At 32.4% G+C, this 19355-nt stretch overlaps 1 protein-coding gene across 5 annotated transcripts in view; it reads right to left on the reverse strand.

Moving 5' to 3' along the window:
• The window catches only part of LOC118625237 (sodium channel protein type 1 subunit alpha), a 126427-nt gene that overhangs the window by 7476 nt on the left and 99596 nt on the right, over window positions 1-19355 (reverse strand). For all 5 annotated transcript variants that reach the window (XM_036254021.1, XM_036254018.1, XM_036254022.1 and 2 more), the window contains 6 exons: window positions 18128-18282; window positions 15981-16154; window positions 13493-13615; window positions 5598-5879; window positions 3045-3098; window positions 1356-1493 (listed from right to left, as the gene is read on the reverse strand). In XM_036254021.1, the coding sequence (XP_036109914.1) occupies window positions 1356-1493; window positions 3045-3098; window positions 5598-5879; window positions 13493-13615; window positions 15981-16154; window positions 18128-18282 (926 nt within the window). The remainder of the gene's footprint in view (window positions 1-1355; window positions 1494-3044; window positions 3099-5597; window positions 5880-13492; window positions 13616-15980; window positions 16155-18127; window positions 18283-19355) is intronic.

The raw sequence follows: 19355 nt of genomic DNA on the forward strand, positions 1-19355 counted from the left end.
CTAGAATACTCATAAAAAAGGTGCTTTCACTCTGCCAAGAATTGGTACAAAAGAGTTGGAAAAAAACTGGATGAGATGGTAGAAGAGTTAGGAGATGGGTCAGAGATCGTTAAGTATGGCAGGTGTGTGATAGATCAGTAGGTCCAGAGGATTTGGAACTCGGGCTAATAAGCGAAATAAAGTAGCTTGATAGTGGCTACAGAATAATATTAGTAGTAATAAAAGGGGATGGGACAGGAACGTTCTAATAGGAAAAGAGTCATATAACGAAAGCAGTCATTGTAGAATAAGAAAACATACTGAGCAAATGAGATGAAAGAGGTATACAAAGAAATATAAATGGCAAAAAGCACTTGAAATCAAATCATGTTCAAACCTACCACTAAAAGAAATAAAATAAAGATTAAATACTAATTCTATTGATTAAATGTCAAGTATTAAAAACAAAGAGTGTTTGAGGCAGTGAAACAGCAGTGACCTGGCATACCCGTACATTAGTATTAGCAGTATTAGTGGGAATATTATTGGAGGGAGGCAAACTACTTTACTCTGAGAATTTAACTTAAGGAAATAATTAAATACCTTTTTTTTTTTTTGCATAAAGACTTTTGACAAGGCACTATTTAAATCATTAAAGATTAAATACAAACTGAATCATCAATATACTGGGAAATGGTTAAGTAAATTATGATAATGTATATATGAGGACTTAACCAATTACTTATGTGAAGTCAAAAAGAGAATTCTGTATAAGTATAGAGAAAGTCTGAATAGAAAATGTGAATAGTGGTTACTCATGAGTATGATATTTCTCTATTTTTCATATTTTCTTTAATGTACATATATATTTGGAATGATGATAATAATATAAAGAGCTGTTTAATTGAAGATTGGAACTGGTAGTTTATAATTAAATATCAGGAAGAATGAAGTGGAAATGTATAGAAGGAACCAAGGAGAGCTTTAGCTGGAAGATATATTTTTAGAACAGGAGTTGGAGGGATAAAACAAGTTGACTTTGAGAAAGGGGCATATACCTGAGCTCTTTTTTAGTTCTTTTCTAATTATTCTCCTACAAAAGATAAAAAAGTAGTCTGTGATTTAAAAAAAAAACAACAAAAAAACAGAAGGGAGAAAGGTTTTGCAAGCTGATGCACAGGAATATGGAACACATTCTTGGTTTTCTATAACCCGAAAGAGATGGGCAATGTATTGCATAGGGGGAGGATACAGAAAGATATTTTAATATATACATACACCCACTTGGTTTCTTAACTAAAATATCATTTGGTGGTAAGAACACTTTAAACAATTTTACTATCTTTGGTGGGAGAGAAAATGTTAGAAATACTTATCTTCTTTTTTTGCTGGTTGAAATTATCTATGATGACACCAATAAACAGGTTCAAGGTAAAGAAGGACCCAAAGATGATGAAAATAACAAAGTAAAGATACATGTATAGACTTTCTTCATACTTAGGCTGTAATTCCACCTACCAAAGGAAAATATTTTGTAAAATATCACAATACATTTTGATGCTAGAAGTCATTGGTGCTTTTTCATGAGAATGAAAAATTCCTGATGATATTTAAGCAGAACTATTTTTTCCCTCTGAATCAGCTACCTCTGAAAAATATCTCTGAAAGTAGCTTTTAAGGATATCTTTGGGTAAAAGATATGGTTATTAGGACACTTAAGAATCTATTTTTATAACTGTAAATACAAGTAACATCTTGATATTTAGACAGTAGCATGTGAAATTTGGTACAATTTTTGAGATACTTAATTTTAATAATTTAAAAATTAATGAAAAATTGTTACTTGAGTAAATATGCATAGACTGTTTAGAAACAACCATTTGTGCATACATGAATTGATTCGGCAAGCAAGGACTGAGTGACTCATTTAGATTTTTGGCATCATATCTTTAACATTACAACATTCATTGAAGTTTTCAGGTTGAGTAGACATAACTAAAATTCCATCTTGTAAATAAATCCTCAATTGATAATTTAATATCTAGATTCTACTTATTGTGAATTAGCATTGAACTTTACCATCCATCATTTAGTAAAGGAGTAAAGAAGTCATTATGGATAGTTCACTAATAGTCTTATTTCTTTCTAAAGACAATAGAGCTAAAAACTAACCAAACACACAAAAGAGAATAATAAGTAACCAAGTGAAATAACACAGCTCTGGAGGATTTCAGGAAGGTACTCAATATAAAACTAAAACCCTAATGGGAAGTGTATATCAAGAACGATAAAAGTGAGCTCTGTCAGGTCAGTTTAAAGATTTCAAGGACAGAGTCTGTGATGATAAACTAAACAGATTGGGCTTCAGAATAAAAAGATCAAAACTTTAAGAAAACACTTAATTTTACAAAGTTTAAGGAGCAGAGTTGGAAAGAGCGTGGGTATAAATTCTTTGCTTGACTCCTAGAAAGAGGCTGTTGTAAGAGCTATCAAATAAAGTAGGTCTTGACTTTGGTGCTATAAACTTAAAGGACTCTGTTGGCCCTAGATGTGATAACAGCATTAATAAAGGCTTCAGTAAAATTATGGATGCTAAAATCATGTAAAATAATGAATTTGAAAGGAACTGTTATAGAAATTTAAGGCTGCCTGAATGACAACATCCCTAATTTTCATACTGTTCAATATAGGAAGTAACTGTGTATTTCAATTACTGATGGTAATCACATATATTTTCACATTTGCTCCTGCACACCAAAATTATTACTGATTATATAACTAATAGATAAGAGAAAACAAAATAAAAAATATTTAATGGAAGGACATTTGTTAGTTAATAAATATATGAATATGCTACTTTGGGTCTGCCTTTCAAAATAATTAGTTTTGATTTACCTTCATAAGATCTTTTGGATAAACTGATATATTTGAATAATAATTTGAGTCATACTTTTTTCTTTATTTTTGTATTCATTGTAAATCATTCCATGTAGCTGCTATGCTCTGCAGAATTAATTTTAGCACCTAACCATATTATAAAAAGACAGAATGTACAAGATACTTACATTTCTGGAATCAACTGCTGCATACATTATATCCATCCATCCCTTAAACGTGGCCTATTAAAAAGGACATGCATGCTTTACTTTGGCATAAAAATAATTGAGACCTGATTTTTAATCAATATTCTTAATTATGTATTTTTTTAAAAAAGAACATTTTCAAAACAAACATTACATAGATTTTGGACCAACACAATATCTTAGTAAGTCTTTTCATTTCGAACACATAATGAACAAAATGGTCATTCGATATATCTTTCTGCTTGATAACCAAGTCACAAATACTTCTCAATTCTTCAGAGTTAATGAAATCATGCAATTTAAAGTGCTATCAAAATTTGATTGAATACTTTTTCAAAAGCTTTACAAATACCAACACATTTGGCAATGTCTGTAGCAGCAAAACAATTACAATGAACGGATCATCTGCTGAAATCTACCTGCAAGGTGAGCGAAGTGACCGAAAGTTTAAGATTTCTCTCGATTTGTAACACTAAGGATTGTACAGATATGCAGGAGTGGGCAAAAGTAGGTTTACAGATGTGAGTACATGAAACACAGGGTTTATTTTTATTATTTATTAACTATTGTATTATTTATTTGTATTACAACTGTAAGCCTACTATTGCCCACCCCTATATGTGAAGTCAGAATTTCAACTATACTTTTAAGAATCTTGGAACATAACATCCAGAAATAATCCTATATTACATTCTTCTCTATACTTTTTATATGAGAGTGAGGTAATATGGATAAGAAAGGTGAAAAAAAGTGCAATACTATAGACACTTGGTACTTACAAATTTAAGAAGGATTCTAAGTCTAAGAACTTACAGCGGTTTGTCCCAGGATATAAATCTGAGCCCTGTGGGCCTGAGGGGGTTGTTTCTTAGCTAGTTAGCAAGTCTAACAACGCATCTGATCTCCACACACACACCTATATTTTCATAACACTAACACTTGTGAAGTGGCGGATATGGTGGGAATAAAGCCATATAAGGATGGATAGCAGTGAAGAAAACGTTAGCTAGAAAACAGAAGTTATATTTATATCAAAGAGGAAAATGTTGAATGTGTCAATGGATGAGGTCAATGATAGAACATGATCATTACACACTAGGTACAGAAACAGAGAAAAGCGATTCAAGGAACCATTTCAGTGAATTAGCAATCAAGAGAAAAGAAATTATGTATAAAGCCAAGTATGAAATTTAGTGTTTCCTTAATAGCAGAATTTATTCAATGGCTTTGTGCAGGATCATTACCCTTTGTTTGGTATATTAAGGAGTTCCTTGAAATTTTTAAGTTCTATTTTCTCAATTTTATAAAGTGAAAACTTTGGTGATATTTACAAGTGTGGTTATTAGTTAAGTGTTAGGATAAATGCCCAAGAAAATACCTTGTGTCTACTATGATATTTAAAGAAATCATACTCGCCAAAGTTTTTAAATCCCTATTTTAATTGCACGCACATTCAGAGTAAGTCAGCAACATCCATAAGGGAAATAAGAATTTCCAACATGAAGGTAGGAAGAACGTGTAAAAATAATAGTACAGACGCCTCTGAAAGAGATGCAAGACGGTTTTGACCAGTGTAGGTTTGTTTACTTGTCTAGTATTCTGGTTGAACAATTGAAATCATAATCTTGGTGAAAAGAAATAGATCTCTGCTTTGCAAACGCCGTAGAACCACAAGGGAAGAACTTATACAGCTTTTAAAAATTTTAAGTGGAGTTTCAGCGGCCAAATTAGAGCAACGTGCTTACAATGCTTTTCCAACCATCTGTATTCTGTCTCTATCCACTGCTTTGTTGTGATACAGCTGTAGCTAAAAATAGCATTATATAAAAACATTTAAAGGGCCATCATCTTTTACGTTTTTATAAATTGTAAACTTTTTTTTTTTTTAATAAATCAGTCTTAGAGACCCAGGAGTGAAAACATTACTATTAAGATAAAATAGACTTAAGTAATTGTATTGAAAGGTCATTTGAGGTGAAACAACAGCTGCTTATGTTTCTTTCCTGTATCCAGGCATTGTATCCAGGCATTATGTTTCTTTCCTGTATCCTTCCACACAGCCTAAAACCTAAATATCTTTCCCCAATCTTCAATCCAAATGATACAACTCAGCAGCAGTTAATTCTCACTAATTAGAGTCAATCCAATCAAGTGTGTTGAATCTGTGTGCTTTGAGGGGGGAATGTGGAGGGGAGGCGATGCCTTAGTGAAACAAGCTTTTCAATTGCAACAGAGAAAAATAATAACCTTGTTGATGCATTAATCAACTTTTTCACATGGGAAGAGAAAGCAATGTGAGAAGAAAGAGAAAAAGAGCTCTGGAAAGAACTGAAATACCTGGCCACTATCAACTATATATTGCTTGACTATATGGACTTTCCACCCATTTGGGCTCATAAACTGGTACTAATAAATCAAAATTAGAAAACATAAATGTTATAAACTTTCTTCTTAGTAACTAAATAGTAGATTTATGTCATTACTTTGTTATTATTCCAAACAATAAAATTTCAGGGAAAACGAATGTCCACTTACAACTTGTAGCAAAGAGAGATACCCAAATCCGACATTATCAAAGTTGACTTTCACATTTTTCCACCGAGCAGTTTCATTTCTTTCTATTAGTTTTTGGCAATCAGAATGATTATTCACTTCGCTGATTTCAAACATGTCACCAGTTGTGGTGTTAATACAGTGGTAGAATTTGCCAGCAAACAGATTTACGCCCATGATGCTGAAAATTAGCCAGAATATAAGACAAACCAGAAGAACATTCATGATGGATGGAATTGCTCCTAAAAGGGCATTCACAACCACCTAATACACAAATGGAAAAAAAGAAAAGTCAGAATTCTTGTTGGTTACAGAAGATAAGACATTCCCCTACTAATCTTTAATTTTTCACTATTGAGACTATACTGGGATATTTAAAAGTAAAGTAAAAAAATCGTACAATAAAATCTATTCTTTCTTTAGTAGTACTTTTAGGGAAACAAATAAAGACAATATGACAAAGAAACAAAAGAGTTTAAAAATAGAAAGGGGGAAATACTCAAAAGTTAAAGGAAAAGAAAAATCAGAGGAATTTGCTGCCAGAGGAAGTCAGAATATGTGTTTATTAGAAAAAAGAGATGTAGGGAATACTAATACAGACTAACTCATGAAAAAAAGACAATACATTAAAGAACAAAGCTAAAATACTTGGATGAGCTGATTTGACCAATATACTTTAATAAATTGAAAATTAAGATGTATAAATATAAAAATACTAAATACCTAATATAATTTTGTCCTTAATTATTCATGCATTGCTATGACTAATAATTTTTGCATAAGAAGCAAGACAACTTAGCATTATGTATTTCATTAGATCATCACATCTTTATTTCAAGCTCCAGTCATGTCAGTTGTTTCATTTACTGAGTTTAATTCAATAAACTTATTTTAAATGAAACATAATAGAAATCAGTTTCTTAGGAAAATAAGAAAAGGAGGAATTCCATCTATAGTTCCCAAATTTGATGTGATTGCATCAAGTTCATTGCTAAATAGTTACCTACTCTTTCCTAGAGAAGCATGCCCCTGCCTCCTGGATCATAAATTCTCAATCTGAGTTTTCATCTTTGGCCACATTGTAGGGATGACTGTCCTTGTTTCCTCCACAATTCTCACTGGAGCCCCTTGAATGCTCATCAGTGGCAGATGACGCTTCAGACCTGATCGTTCATAGCTAAGTTAATTCTACCTATGAATCTCTATTATTCTTGTCAATCTGATCCAAAGTAAACAACAGGCATCAAAATATATTCTATCTGCCATTTGATGTCAGCATGTCTTTAGAACAGTTTTGTGACTGCCTGTCTGAAAAAACAAATACGTGAGTGAATTCCCTATGCTTCTGAGCCCTGCTGAAAGTCTTTAAAGAACTGTAGGCCTTCTGGGATTACAAAACAGTGTAATAAGTGGGCCAAAGGAAATGATAAAACCACTAATGCCAAAGGTGGAGAAATGAGCATGAAAAATTCAGTCGGTTGAGTTATCCAGGCAGATCCGAATGATGTCATCTATGCCGCCTACCATGCAGACACATGGCACCTTGCCTGATCTCATTTGGCTCTCTGTGTTGATACACTGATTGAAGAAATGTTTATTTTATACTTCATTTTAAATATGTGGATACATGTAGATTTCTCTTGGATTCAAAATTTGAAAGCTGAGGTCAAGTTATACTTTGCCTCCTTTTACAAATATTGTGCCTACCATCCAGATAAAAAGTTATTATCTGTTGTGTATATACAAGAGTATATGTCCAAATGTATATTTTTACCTACAATAGCCAGTTTAGAGCATGACCATAGGTAATATGGTTACCTATACCTATTTCCTGAATTTTTTTCACATCAATCTGTAGGTCTCACATTTCTTTCTTCAAAACCCTTCTCGCCTCTGTCATTTCTTTTCCATTTTCACCTTCCCCATCCCAGCTCTGACCTCTGCTAGCTCATTCCTGACTCTCATTAGATCCTTCTAATTTTTTCCTTCCTTTGATCCTGTAAGATGAGTTAATCTTCTCAAAGTCTCAATTTAAAATTATTTAATGGCTCCCACTCATTATCAAATATTTTCTTTACCTTGATACTCAAAACATTGCACAATCTACATTTCTAGTTTCAACTTCCCTACCCACCACCTCCTCTTCAGGACAATCCAACTAATATAATTCCTTAGAATTGAGATGCCATTTCCTTTGAAATTTCTTGTCCAAAAATCTCCCTTTCTGGAATACTCTTTCTTCTCACAAGCTTTATTTCAAGCAGCATTTTTTTTTTTTTTTCATGGAGCCTAACTTTACCCCCTCAGTTTAGCTTCCAAAATAAAGATGAATGTTTCCTCTTTTGAATTCAAGAATTAGAATTCCGGTGCTGGTCAGGGCCACAGAGATAATTCAGTGTTGTGCTCTCCTGGGTCTAGTTCAGAAAGTAGACTAGAAAGAAGAGGCATCTCGTGCTCTTTGCACTCAACTTCACCAATCCTCCTTAGAGTTACTTGCACTTATCTGGTGCTCATATTGCTCTGTATTAGAGTTAATTACATTCCTGTAATCCTCAAAGTCGATAGGCTTTTTCTATTTTTAAATTTAAGATGCAAAAATATATTTGTGAATTCTCCAAGGTCTTGAATGCCTTGAACATAGAAATATAACAGAGTGCGATGAATAGAGGAATACAAAAATGGTTCGTTGAATGAATGAATGTTTATAGCTTTAGCACTGATTGATCAAAGCATAACTGTTGAATGCTCATTGTGGATATGGAATGAGAATACAGAGCTGGGCACAACAAAAAGATTGGGATTAGTGAATATATCTGAGAGATTTACTTTGAAAAGGGGGACTTTTTTGGTGTTAAAACAACCCTATGGAATTCACAATGCCGGTATTCTAGCACAGTGCCTTTCAGCTATGATTGCAATATTGACATACATTTGGCCCAGAGAAAAGCTTTATTTTTATGAAGGTAAAATAACCTTCTATATAAAATATAACTATATTTTGGAAAAAATTCCATATAGTATTAGGATATTTACAAAGGTCCACTCATATTCAAAATTTTACTAAATTAGGCAGTGAAGGATCAGGGAGGGAAAGGGCCGACTTTTCCCAAGAGCCTCAAGCCAGTTCTTGGTTCCGCACAGAGGGAGACGTACAACTGCAGTGTTTCCCACGTGGTAAAGGTGTGAGGCAGAACTAGCCTGAATAAATTGGAAAGAACAGATTAAGGTTTCGAGCTGCCTAAACTGAGTTATCTAAGAAAGGAATTATTTTAATGATTTAATATTAGCGGTTGCTTCTTCTCTCAAATGTTTATTTGATGATTTTTTGTAAAACAGTCATTAAATAAAATTTCTCTATTCTAGCACAACCCATTCTTACAAAAACTTTGTTTCTGCTCCCTTATCTGCATTTTTATTAAATCAATAAGAAATGAGGAATTGACAATTAAATGTGTAAATTAATGTGAGGAATTTTAATACATGAGGAAATGTCCTCTTGTCTGAACAAATTGTCTTTAAACCTCAGATCATTACTACTCATGGATTCTAATGTTTCTCTAATCAAAATGCAAAATAACTATATGAATAAAAATCAAAAGTAGAAATCACACATTATTAAGTATGAAGAAGAGTAAGAAAATCTTTTAAAAATCTAAGGACTATATTTGTTGTGGAATTTAATTAAGGTAATTATTTTTGAAAGATATATCAATTATCCATATAAATATTCAACCTTTTCTGCCTCAAAAGTGAAAACTCTCCTTCTTGTACATTATTCCTAAACTTCAAGAATACATAAAATGTAGATTTATTTTAATTTATGCTTTCACTGTGATGTCTTCTCAGATCCTAAGCTGTTAGTTGGATCTTAGAAGATATCACAGTGATTTTATTCTAAGAGGGAGTTTATACATTAAATTTATTAAATTAATAAATTTAAATTAAATGTAATAAATCATTAATTTAATAAATTTAATTTAAATTTATTAATTAAAACATCTTATCATTAATCAAGATAAGATGTTTTTGTTTTATTTCTAGGTGGGTGTTTTAATCTGCATACTTCAAATAAGTCCTAATATATTAATTTATTCTCAGTTAAAACATAAATCACATGGGCTTTTTAAATATGTTTTTGCCTTGTTACATTTTGAAAGTAACGCTATACACTTACACTTAATAAAAAAATGAGAATGGTAACACAGTCAATACCAGTCTTATGAAACCAGAAATACTGCCCCCTAACATCTGCTCACATGTCAACAAGGCAAGGAATCAACTGCTGGTATCTTGTTGGCAATATTCAGGACCAAGACCAATGAAAAAAATGGCAAGGGTCTTATGCCTCAAAGAGCATCATCAACCTGACAAGTTAAAATATTCACCCAATTATTCTAAACCAAGGTCCCCCACCGTCACCAATCAATCTCCCCTTTGGCAGATAACTCCATATACACATAACTAAATCATTTTCAGTGAAACTTAATAAAGGTATCACCAGTTGGGGGTTCAAATCCACAGAAGGTAAATACTGAAAGCTACTTTTCTCAAAAAAATAAAAATAAAAATTCAAGACAGTTGAATGAAAATTGGGGATTAGAATGTAAATACTGTATTTTCCCTATTGTAGTGTAATAGTACCCTTCCCAAACCCTCCCTCATCCCACTACACAAAGTCACAGTGAACGGATGAAAGGTAGCAAAAGGGGTAATACAGTACCCATAATAAAGGGCTGAGGGGAGGAACCAGCGCTCCACCCCATCCAAGTTGGAGCAAGATTATCCTATATAAAATAGAAATATATAGTTTGTTATTAGGTAGAAATCTGATATGACAGAACAGTTGGTGTTACTTTTTGTATATGATGTTCTCTGTCTGATCCCCTATCAATCAAGACTTGAGTTCTTTTGAAAAAAGTCTTTACGATTTCCTAGATTAAGAAATTAAAAACACAAATTTAAGTACAAATTTTATTTTACTCTAGATAGTCAAAACATCAGTTCACTCAGTTCAATTTTACAAGTTGAAAAACTTGGACTGGAAATTTGAAATACAATAAATGTTTAAAAGCTCTCAGCCAGAATGTGCATAAAACATGCAAAACGTAAAGTGCAACGTGATGATAATTTGTTTATTGCTTTCTAACTTCCTATCAAGCATTGTTCAACATGCTTTATTTGGTAATATCGCATAAAAGCACATGCTTTGAAAATGTGACAACACAACAAAAATAAAATGAATGCCTGATTTATGCTTTTACACAGCTATTGTGATTTTTATGCTGCTCGGGAAAAGAGCAAAATGAGAGTTTCTGTGTATAGTCAAATCTCACTTCCCAATTATAATCATCATTATTATCTCTATCCTCACCATCATCCATGGTTACATTTTTTACAAAGTCAAAAAATCCAAACACTTAAGAAACACAAAAAATAGAATCCGTAATCAGGTTATTTTGTCTCTACAATGCCAAATACACACTGAAATGATCAGCCATTTCAGGGTTGTGTGTGTTGTAATTATGAGGCGAGGAACCATATTCATAAATCTGGTAACTTAAATGATTAGTTCATCTTCTATCAGCAGTTATATGGAGTTTATGCTTTTTAAAACTCCAAGTTTCAAAAATGAATCTCTCCTTATAATATAAAAAGCATTATTGATTAATAATTATAGATAAGGTTATTTCTGTAAAACTTGCAGGTAGGTAGACCCACAGGTGAATGCTGTTATGAAAATAACACATTAAATATGGGAGTATCTAGTCATTTGATTCATGGTCAATTTTGAACTGTTTATAACAGCTTCAAATGCTTAACATTGTTCAGATTTCAGGAGACTTTTAAAACGTATTACAGCAATCCCTTCTTATCTGAGGGGGATACATTTCAAGACCCGGAGTAGATACCTGAAACCATGGATAGTACTGAACTTTATATACACTGTGTTTTTTCCTGCACATACAAACCTATGATAAAGATTAATTTATAAACTAGGCACAATAGGAGATTAACAACAATAACTAATAATAAAATAGAACAATGATAGCAACATACTATAATGAAAGTTATGTAAGTGTGGTCTCTTTCAAAATATCTTATTGCACTGTATTTCTGTTTTCACTCAAAGGCAGCTCTCACTCTAAGGTACTCTTTGGCACATCTGAATTGCCGCCATCACTACCATGGTGCTTTGGGGCCATTATTAAGCAAAACAAGGGTTACTTGAACACAAGCCCTGTGATCCTGTGGCAGCCACTCTGCTAACCAAGGCGGCTACTCAGTGACTATCTCACTGTTTAAAGAGATGATTTATGTCTTGGGTGGGACAGAGCCAGATGGTGTGCGATTTCATCACCCTACTCAGAATGGCACACAATTTAAAACTCATGAATTGTTTATTTCTGGAATTTTCCATTTAATATTTTCAGTTAGCAGTTGATAGTGGATAACTGAAACCATGGAGTGAAAACTCGAATAAGGGGGAACTACTATACTTTGGTACAGGTAACAAGTTTTCAAGTAGAATATAGTAAAGTAATATTTTTCTCCTGAACTGACACTGGCCATGTGAAACAATAGAAGGTGACATTTTAATTGAAAATAAACTTAATTTTCACATACTCTAGAGAGAATTTACTTTAATATTTTAGTAAAAATATAAAGATTTCTGTGAGAAATAAATTAAGACTGTATTATATTGTGTTAAATTGTTTCCAGTGAGGAAATTCTTTATATATGTTAGGGAAACTGAAGACAAGTCTTATGTTCTTAAAAAGTGGCATTTAAAATACATTTTATTTTAGAAGAACACATAAGGCTATTAACAACCTAGAAAATGCAAACGGGAATCTATAATTCAGCTTAGTTTCTATAAACATAACTAAATCTTAGGCAGCAAAAGAGCAATGTTTTTCTATTTGAGTCACACTTAATTCAGCGTCTTTGTTTTGGTAAAAATAAATTTTTAAATAAATAACTGCATTATATATATTTTATATAAAAGCTTCATGCTTTTAAAAAGGTATGGAAAATCAACAAGTAAGTAAAGGTACAATTTCTAATCTATTAAGAATCAGGAGTAGTTTAGTATATCCTTAAAAAAATAATATAAAATTTTGTGTAATTCTGATAAGATTTAAGTTATGGTTAATTTATGAAATATCTATGCAATGAGTCAAAATTACATTTTGTGTTCATTATGCTATGAATGTTTTATTTCACTGTCATGACAAATTGAGTGAATTTATATATAAAATCTTGACATTATTACTATTTGTATAAATTAAGAAGATGAACGCAGTTACTAATTGAGGCTATATTAAACATAATGTTTTAGAAATTTAAAATAGAATCAATGTTTAATATCTACCCTTGAATACATTAAAAGAATGCAAACTTTGGCATTATACAGACAAAATTCTGACAATTTTTTATTTTTTTCCTTTATACTTATTCTTAGGCACATGTGTGATTCATATATTTTCAATAAAACTCATAAAGTACAGTTTAGATCATCACAAATGAGAAGCACATGATGTTAAATTTACTTTAGTTATTATCATGTCACTACACATAGTATTTTTAAGAGTGCATTTGCTTTTTTGTATACAGGTTTGTAAGGAAACTCCCAAGATAGATTAGGAAATAAAGTCATTTTAATAAGCACAGCAGATAAATGATATTGTATCATTTCAAGGGAGGCCTAAATTCTCTTGCATATCACCTAGAAGTAAATATGCAACAGACAAAAAGATAAGTAGCAATTTTGCAAGGATTTGCCATTCCTTCGCATGCATTTCTTTTTTCCCTTTTAAAATTTAATTTAATTTAATTCTGGCTATAGACAATACTTCTGGTTCTTTCCGTTTCCTTACCCTCATCCCTTCAAATCGTGATAGAGCTCTTAAAGGTCTCAGAGCTCTTAGTGTCCTGAGAGATTTGATGGCACTAAGTTCTGAGTAACCCAAGGCATTCGCTGTTAAACTGACCAATGAAACCTGCACCGATAAACAAACACGAACAGAGAGAATTGTCATTCAGTTGTTAGTTACTATATCATACAAAAATGTGATTTTGCTTATAGTTACTCAGAAGATAAATGGCTGCATACTTTGAATAAATCTTAAAATATTAAGGAAGTATTTTCAGTCTGATGCAAAAAAAAGTAGCTTTTAAGATGTTAATCAAAGGCTAGTTGAATGAAAAACCTCAAATGTCATGTAATTTTGTAATTGTTCAATTAATTTATTAGTAGATCCATTAGTTTTTAAAAACAAAATAAAAATTAACAAAGAAAGAAATTTAAGTATAAGATAATATGATTGGATATCCTTCCTTTATTTTATTAAGTTGCTGGGGGATATAGGGCTTTGCCTGTGGCTAAATAAAATACAAAAACTGGCTTGGCTGGTGTGGTTCAGTGGTTGAGCATCAACCCATGCACCAAGAGGTTCCAGGTTCGATTTCTGGTTAGGGCTCTGCCCAGGTTGTGGGCCCAATCCCCAGCGGGGGACATGCAGGAGGCAGCCAATCGATATTCTCTCTCATTGATGTTCTTATCTCTCTCTCTCTCTAAAATCAATAAAGAAAAACAAAACTAAAAACAGACAAACAAAAACTGCTATTGTATCAGAAAAAGCAAGAAATCTTTATCCTGCATTGGTATGTTCAACTAATCATAATTGATACTCTCAGAAGTTAATGTGCTAAATCACATAAATTGTGTAGGTTATTTTTGAAGGGGATTCTTTGTCTTCCTAATACCTTGTGTTTTTGCTTGCTTAAAGTTTATTCCTATGTAAGTAAATACAACTTAGAAAGCTATTTCATCATGAAACTCTCAATTTCTTTTCTATACTACTTTATAGCGACTGCTATATACCTGGTCCAAAATGGCCAGACAATATTTATCAAATAAATAGATCAATGAATTTACTTCATTTGTATGAACTATGCAAAGACTAAGAAATAAAAATGTTAGGCATCTAATTCTCTAAATAAAGAATTTACCAAAACTCCATGTCCAAATGGAGTTACAGTTTCATTCATTTGAAAGTGGCTAGTATTGGACAGTTCCAAATATACTGGACATTATTTATGTAAAATTTTCTATTTTTAAGTGTATTAAGATTCCTTATACTTATAATTTTCACATTACTTTAGATGTGCTATAATTCTTTTCGTCATTTTCCGAGTGACTTACCAATCCTTATGAAATTTTAAAAATAGAACATTGAAAAATAAAAGCATTATTATTGTAAAACTACAAAATGCTCTGTAGAATTATTTTCATAAAATATATTAGAAATGATTATTTAAAACCAACTTATAATTGTTAACAGCTGAAATATTATTTATAATGTTTGAAACTTTAACATTAGAAACTAGTTCTCTTTATGATATGATGAAGCAATTCTTTTGAGGTTTTCTCTCAATTCACTGATTTCAAGCAACATTATTGAACTTTTCAAATAGCTCTGGCTTTGCCTTGGTTTAGAATTAAGAAGATGTAACACATGCAGGACTCTTAGCTCTGGAAATACTTGCCACAAGAAGCCTGCATAGATCTGTTGGATTATTATCTTTTTGGGATAAAACTATGGCCTGTGAAATCTGTGATGTTTTGGATACAGTTTTCTGAAGCTGAAATCATGCCAAATTGATAATATGAAATGTGATGTTTAAATTTAACAAATTCGAGTGCAGCCATTTCTTTTAGGGCAGATGAAGTATTAATCATTAGGCATAGAAATCTGACGACCTGATACATTACTAGTCTATAGTCTAGGAAAACTCTCATGAAATAGTTTTTCTCCATACTCTATAGACCTTACTTCCTATAATGACGTTATAATCTATAATATATATTCTTTATACCTATCCTTTAAAACCTTTGAATAGACCAGTGAGAATTTTAAAAATTGGCAGGAGCTCCCACCATCATGACTGTTAATTGTTGAGTGCCTTTAACATCATGCGTACTGATATTTACAGAGTCACGAGCCAAGTAATTTACTGGGTTACAACCCATCAGTGGTGGAGTTGGGATTCAAACCCATCTGTCTGATTCAAAATATAAGGAATTGAAGCAACATACCCAATTTTACCATATTCCCTACAAACTGCTGTTTTTACATTCAGCTTTTTCCTAATCATCATAATTCCCATCCCTCCCTTTTCAAATTATTACTGTTAGCTTATTCTTACAAAAACTGCAGTATCATTCAGTGAATTAGTTCAGAGGCCATTAAATAGCACATCCTGTAAACACAACATAGTCGTTAGAGATTCACTGTTTTAGAATTAGTGTATACATAGGACAAACTACCTTGAATGTAAGACAAAGATATGGAGGATACATACATCAACAATCAGGAAGTCCAGCCAACACCAGGCATTGGTGAAATAGGTTTGATAGCCATAGGCCACCCATTTCAGAAGCATTTCCAGAATGAAAATGTAAGTAAAAACCTTATCAGCATATTCCAACATTGTCTTAATTGTCTTTCGCTGATCAATATATATATCTTCAAATGCCTATAAAGAAAAAGTTATACATTTTAGATTTCTAAAACTATAATAATCAATAAGCTATCTTTTGTGATTATATATATATATATATATACACACACACACACACACACACACACATATATATATATATATAATATTCAATTGGAATGGGAGGACAGAGGAACAGTAGCTATTGTTGATTTTTTTTCCCCTTAAAATGAATCAAGAGAAAAGTTTACTCTTTGGTTATATTATACCTGAAAGGAAAAAGAGTAAAAACATAATTCTAATGAATTAATTTGGCTTATTAGGAAATAGTTATTGATGTCATGTCCTGATGGTGTTACCCCAACTTGAAGTTATTTATTCCTTTTGTTTAATTTCTTTTACTTCCCTTTGTTGGTTTTTTGCCATAGGAAGGAGGTTGAAGAAATAAAAAGAGAAGCTCATGTTTTACGTAAAGCAGAAATTGTAACTGATAATCACAATGTTCAATTTTATTGCACCGTTGGGTTCATTTGTCCCCTTTTTTTCCTTAATTTTGTTGACAGTATATATTTCTCAGCACAGACGAGGTCTGGTACATTACTAGTTCACATTAATTCTCATTTAGATAAAATCATGTCTGTTCTGGCTGGTTTGACTCAATAGTTAGAGCATTGGCCCATGGACTAAAGGGTCACAGGTTTGATTCCCAGTTAAGAGAACCTACTTGGGTTGCAGGTTTGATTCCTGTCCCCGGTTGGGGTCATGTAGGAGGCAGCCAATCAATGTGTCTCTCTCACATTGATGTTTCCCTCTTTCTCTCTCTCCCTCCCTCCCTCCCTTCCATTCTATCTAAAAAAATCAATGGAAAAATATCCTTGAATGAGAATTAAACAAAAAAATTACTTCTTATTGAGACCATAATATGTATTCTTCTAATATGAACCCCTCTTGATATTTCACATATAAGTCTCACATTTGTTTCAATGGTAAATGATTACTTCTTTTCTTAAGTAGCATGTAGAGAAATTTGTTTCATCAGAGAAATATGCAGGAAAATATGGGCCTATATTCTAATTATAAATTTAAGTTAAAGAAATATAAGTAATGTTTCAATCTGGCACAATCCACTCATCTATCTTTATCTATCCATCTATCATTTATCTAATGGCTTAAGTATTCCATTTGTACTAGTGTTTTTCAGAAATGTTATCTATATGTTTTAGTTTATAGTTTTGTAAATTATTTTATATAAATGCAAATTGATTCTGATGTAAAGAAAACCTTCACATAAAGAGAAACCAATCCTTGAATGGATCACCTTAGGCAACTGCCCAATATTTGTTACCAATATTCATTGTTTCCTGAGTGGCATAAGAATAGTTACACAGTTCAAAAGGGGCAAAGAAGTGATTCCAAAGGACTTACTGACTGTCCATAAAGGGAAAATAATACCATTCAGAAACACAATTCATCAGAATTTAGAAGTTATAAATTCCCAACCATAGGATTATCATTAATTTCACTATAGTTGTCATGCTTACTTTCTTGTTAAAAGTAATTGAATATTCATATTCTTTAGTTATAATGAATAAATTAGAGAGAGAAATTTTCTAGGATACTGAATAAGAAAGAGTTAATAAATAACTTATTAGAAATATGTGTATACATAGTAAAAATAAATTCAGAAATGAATAGTTATACATTAGGTCTATAGTCTGGAAGATATGAATTGGGGTCATTTAAATGCAGTGGAGATGGGTAGAAGGGTAGGTTGGTCAATACAGAGATGGATGTATGTTTAAGGAAGAATTCATAAGCAGAGATAACAATTTGTGATTAATCAAATAGGGGTGATGGCTGATGCTGTGGAAATGGAAATTAATGTACAACGAGGATTCAGGGGAGAGGTGCATTTACTAAAACAATGCAACAGAAAGGATTACTAAGTCATTGGTATTAGCTTATTCTAAAACTTAATATTATACTCCTTTTGCTTAATATTCACTCACCAGAGCACCACTACTAAGGAGAATCATGAAAACAATGAAGGTTTCAAACCAGTTATGTTCAACTATTCGAAAACACGTTCTTCTCAGGTTCCACCACTGTTTCCCTCTCCCTTCTTCCACACTGACTTGGCAGCATTTGAATCTTTGTACACAGCCTGCAAGTATAATGTTCAAACAGGTCACATCACTTCTGCTGCTTCAGCAATAACCTTTTTTGTACACAGTCTGCAAATACAATGTTTAAACAGATAAAATAATTCTGTTGCTTCAATAGTAACTTCTGGCATGGCCCCGATTCATCTCTTTCCTGTTGCCATCTCTGTCTTGCTAGGATAACTTTCTGCACCTGGAGTAGTAAGAGCACGTTTATTAGCTGTGGGAAGTTTTAACAAGCGTTAAGACTCTTTAAATGGTTCCCTTACTAGTAAAACTTGCTCTTTCTGACTTGACTGTTATTGTCCAAGAAAGAATTTTATAAAGTAAAAATCAATGTAAAGTAGCTTTTCCCTGTTCCTCTATCATCCCATTCTGCTCTGTTAAAGTCTCTATAGAAAAGGACTTCAAAATGGGAATTAAAAATAAATAGAAAACTTCCCTTTTAAAGAGGATATACAGTAGTAACCTAAATCTTTCCCAACAATGCTGGGTTTGATACTGTTTAGGTTTTCTTGTGGTGCACTCAAGAAATTAATTTTCAAAATTAATTTTGTTCACTTAAATGTGATTTGCATGGCTCTGTTTGATTTCTTATTCCCTTCCATACACTGCTTTCACTCACTCTAATATAGTAATTAATCAACAGGCATCTGTGAATACCTTTGCAAGCACCACTGACCACACACACACACACACACACACACACACACACACACACAGAAAGAGAAAAAAGAAAAAGAACGAATGAAAGAAAAAGAAGAGAACATGGACCTTGCTCCCAAGAACATTACATCCTGGTTTTCAAGAAAAGATATAGACACAGGAACCCTGCCTGAAATCAGGTACACTGGAAGGAAAGGGAGACAGGAGAGGAAAGGGGAGGAAGGAAGAAATGAGAGAGGAAGAGAGTAAGAAAGACAGTGAAGATCCATATAACACTTCAAAAGAGAGGAGAGCTCTCATAAAAGAGTATATGACTAGTTATCAGGATAATTTAATGGATATATTTATTATAGCTGTTGAGCTCTTTCTGCTATGGTCAGATGAAGATAGTCTGAGAAGGACTTGGAGT

The sequence above is a fragment of the Molossus molossus genome, unplaced genomic scaffold, assembly GCF_014108415.1.
Source record: "Molossus molossus isolate mMolMol1 unplaced genomic scaffold, mMolMol1.p scaffold_m16_p_11, whole genome shotgun sequence".
Lineage (NCBI taxonomy): Eukaryota > Metazoa > Chordata > Mammalia > Chiroptera > Molossidae > Molossus > Molossus molossus.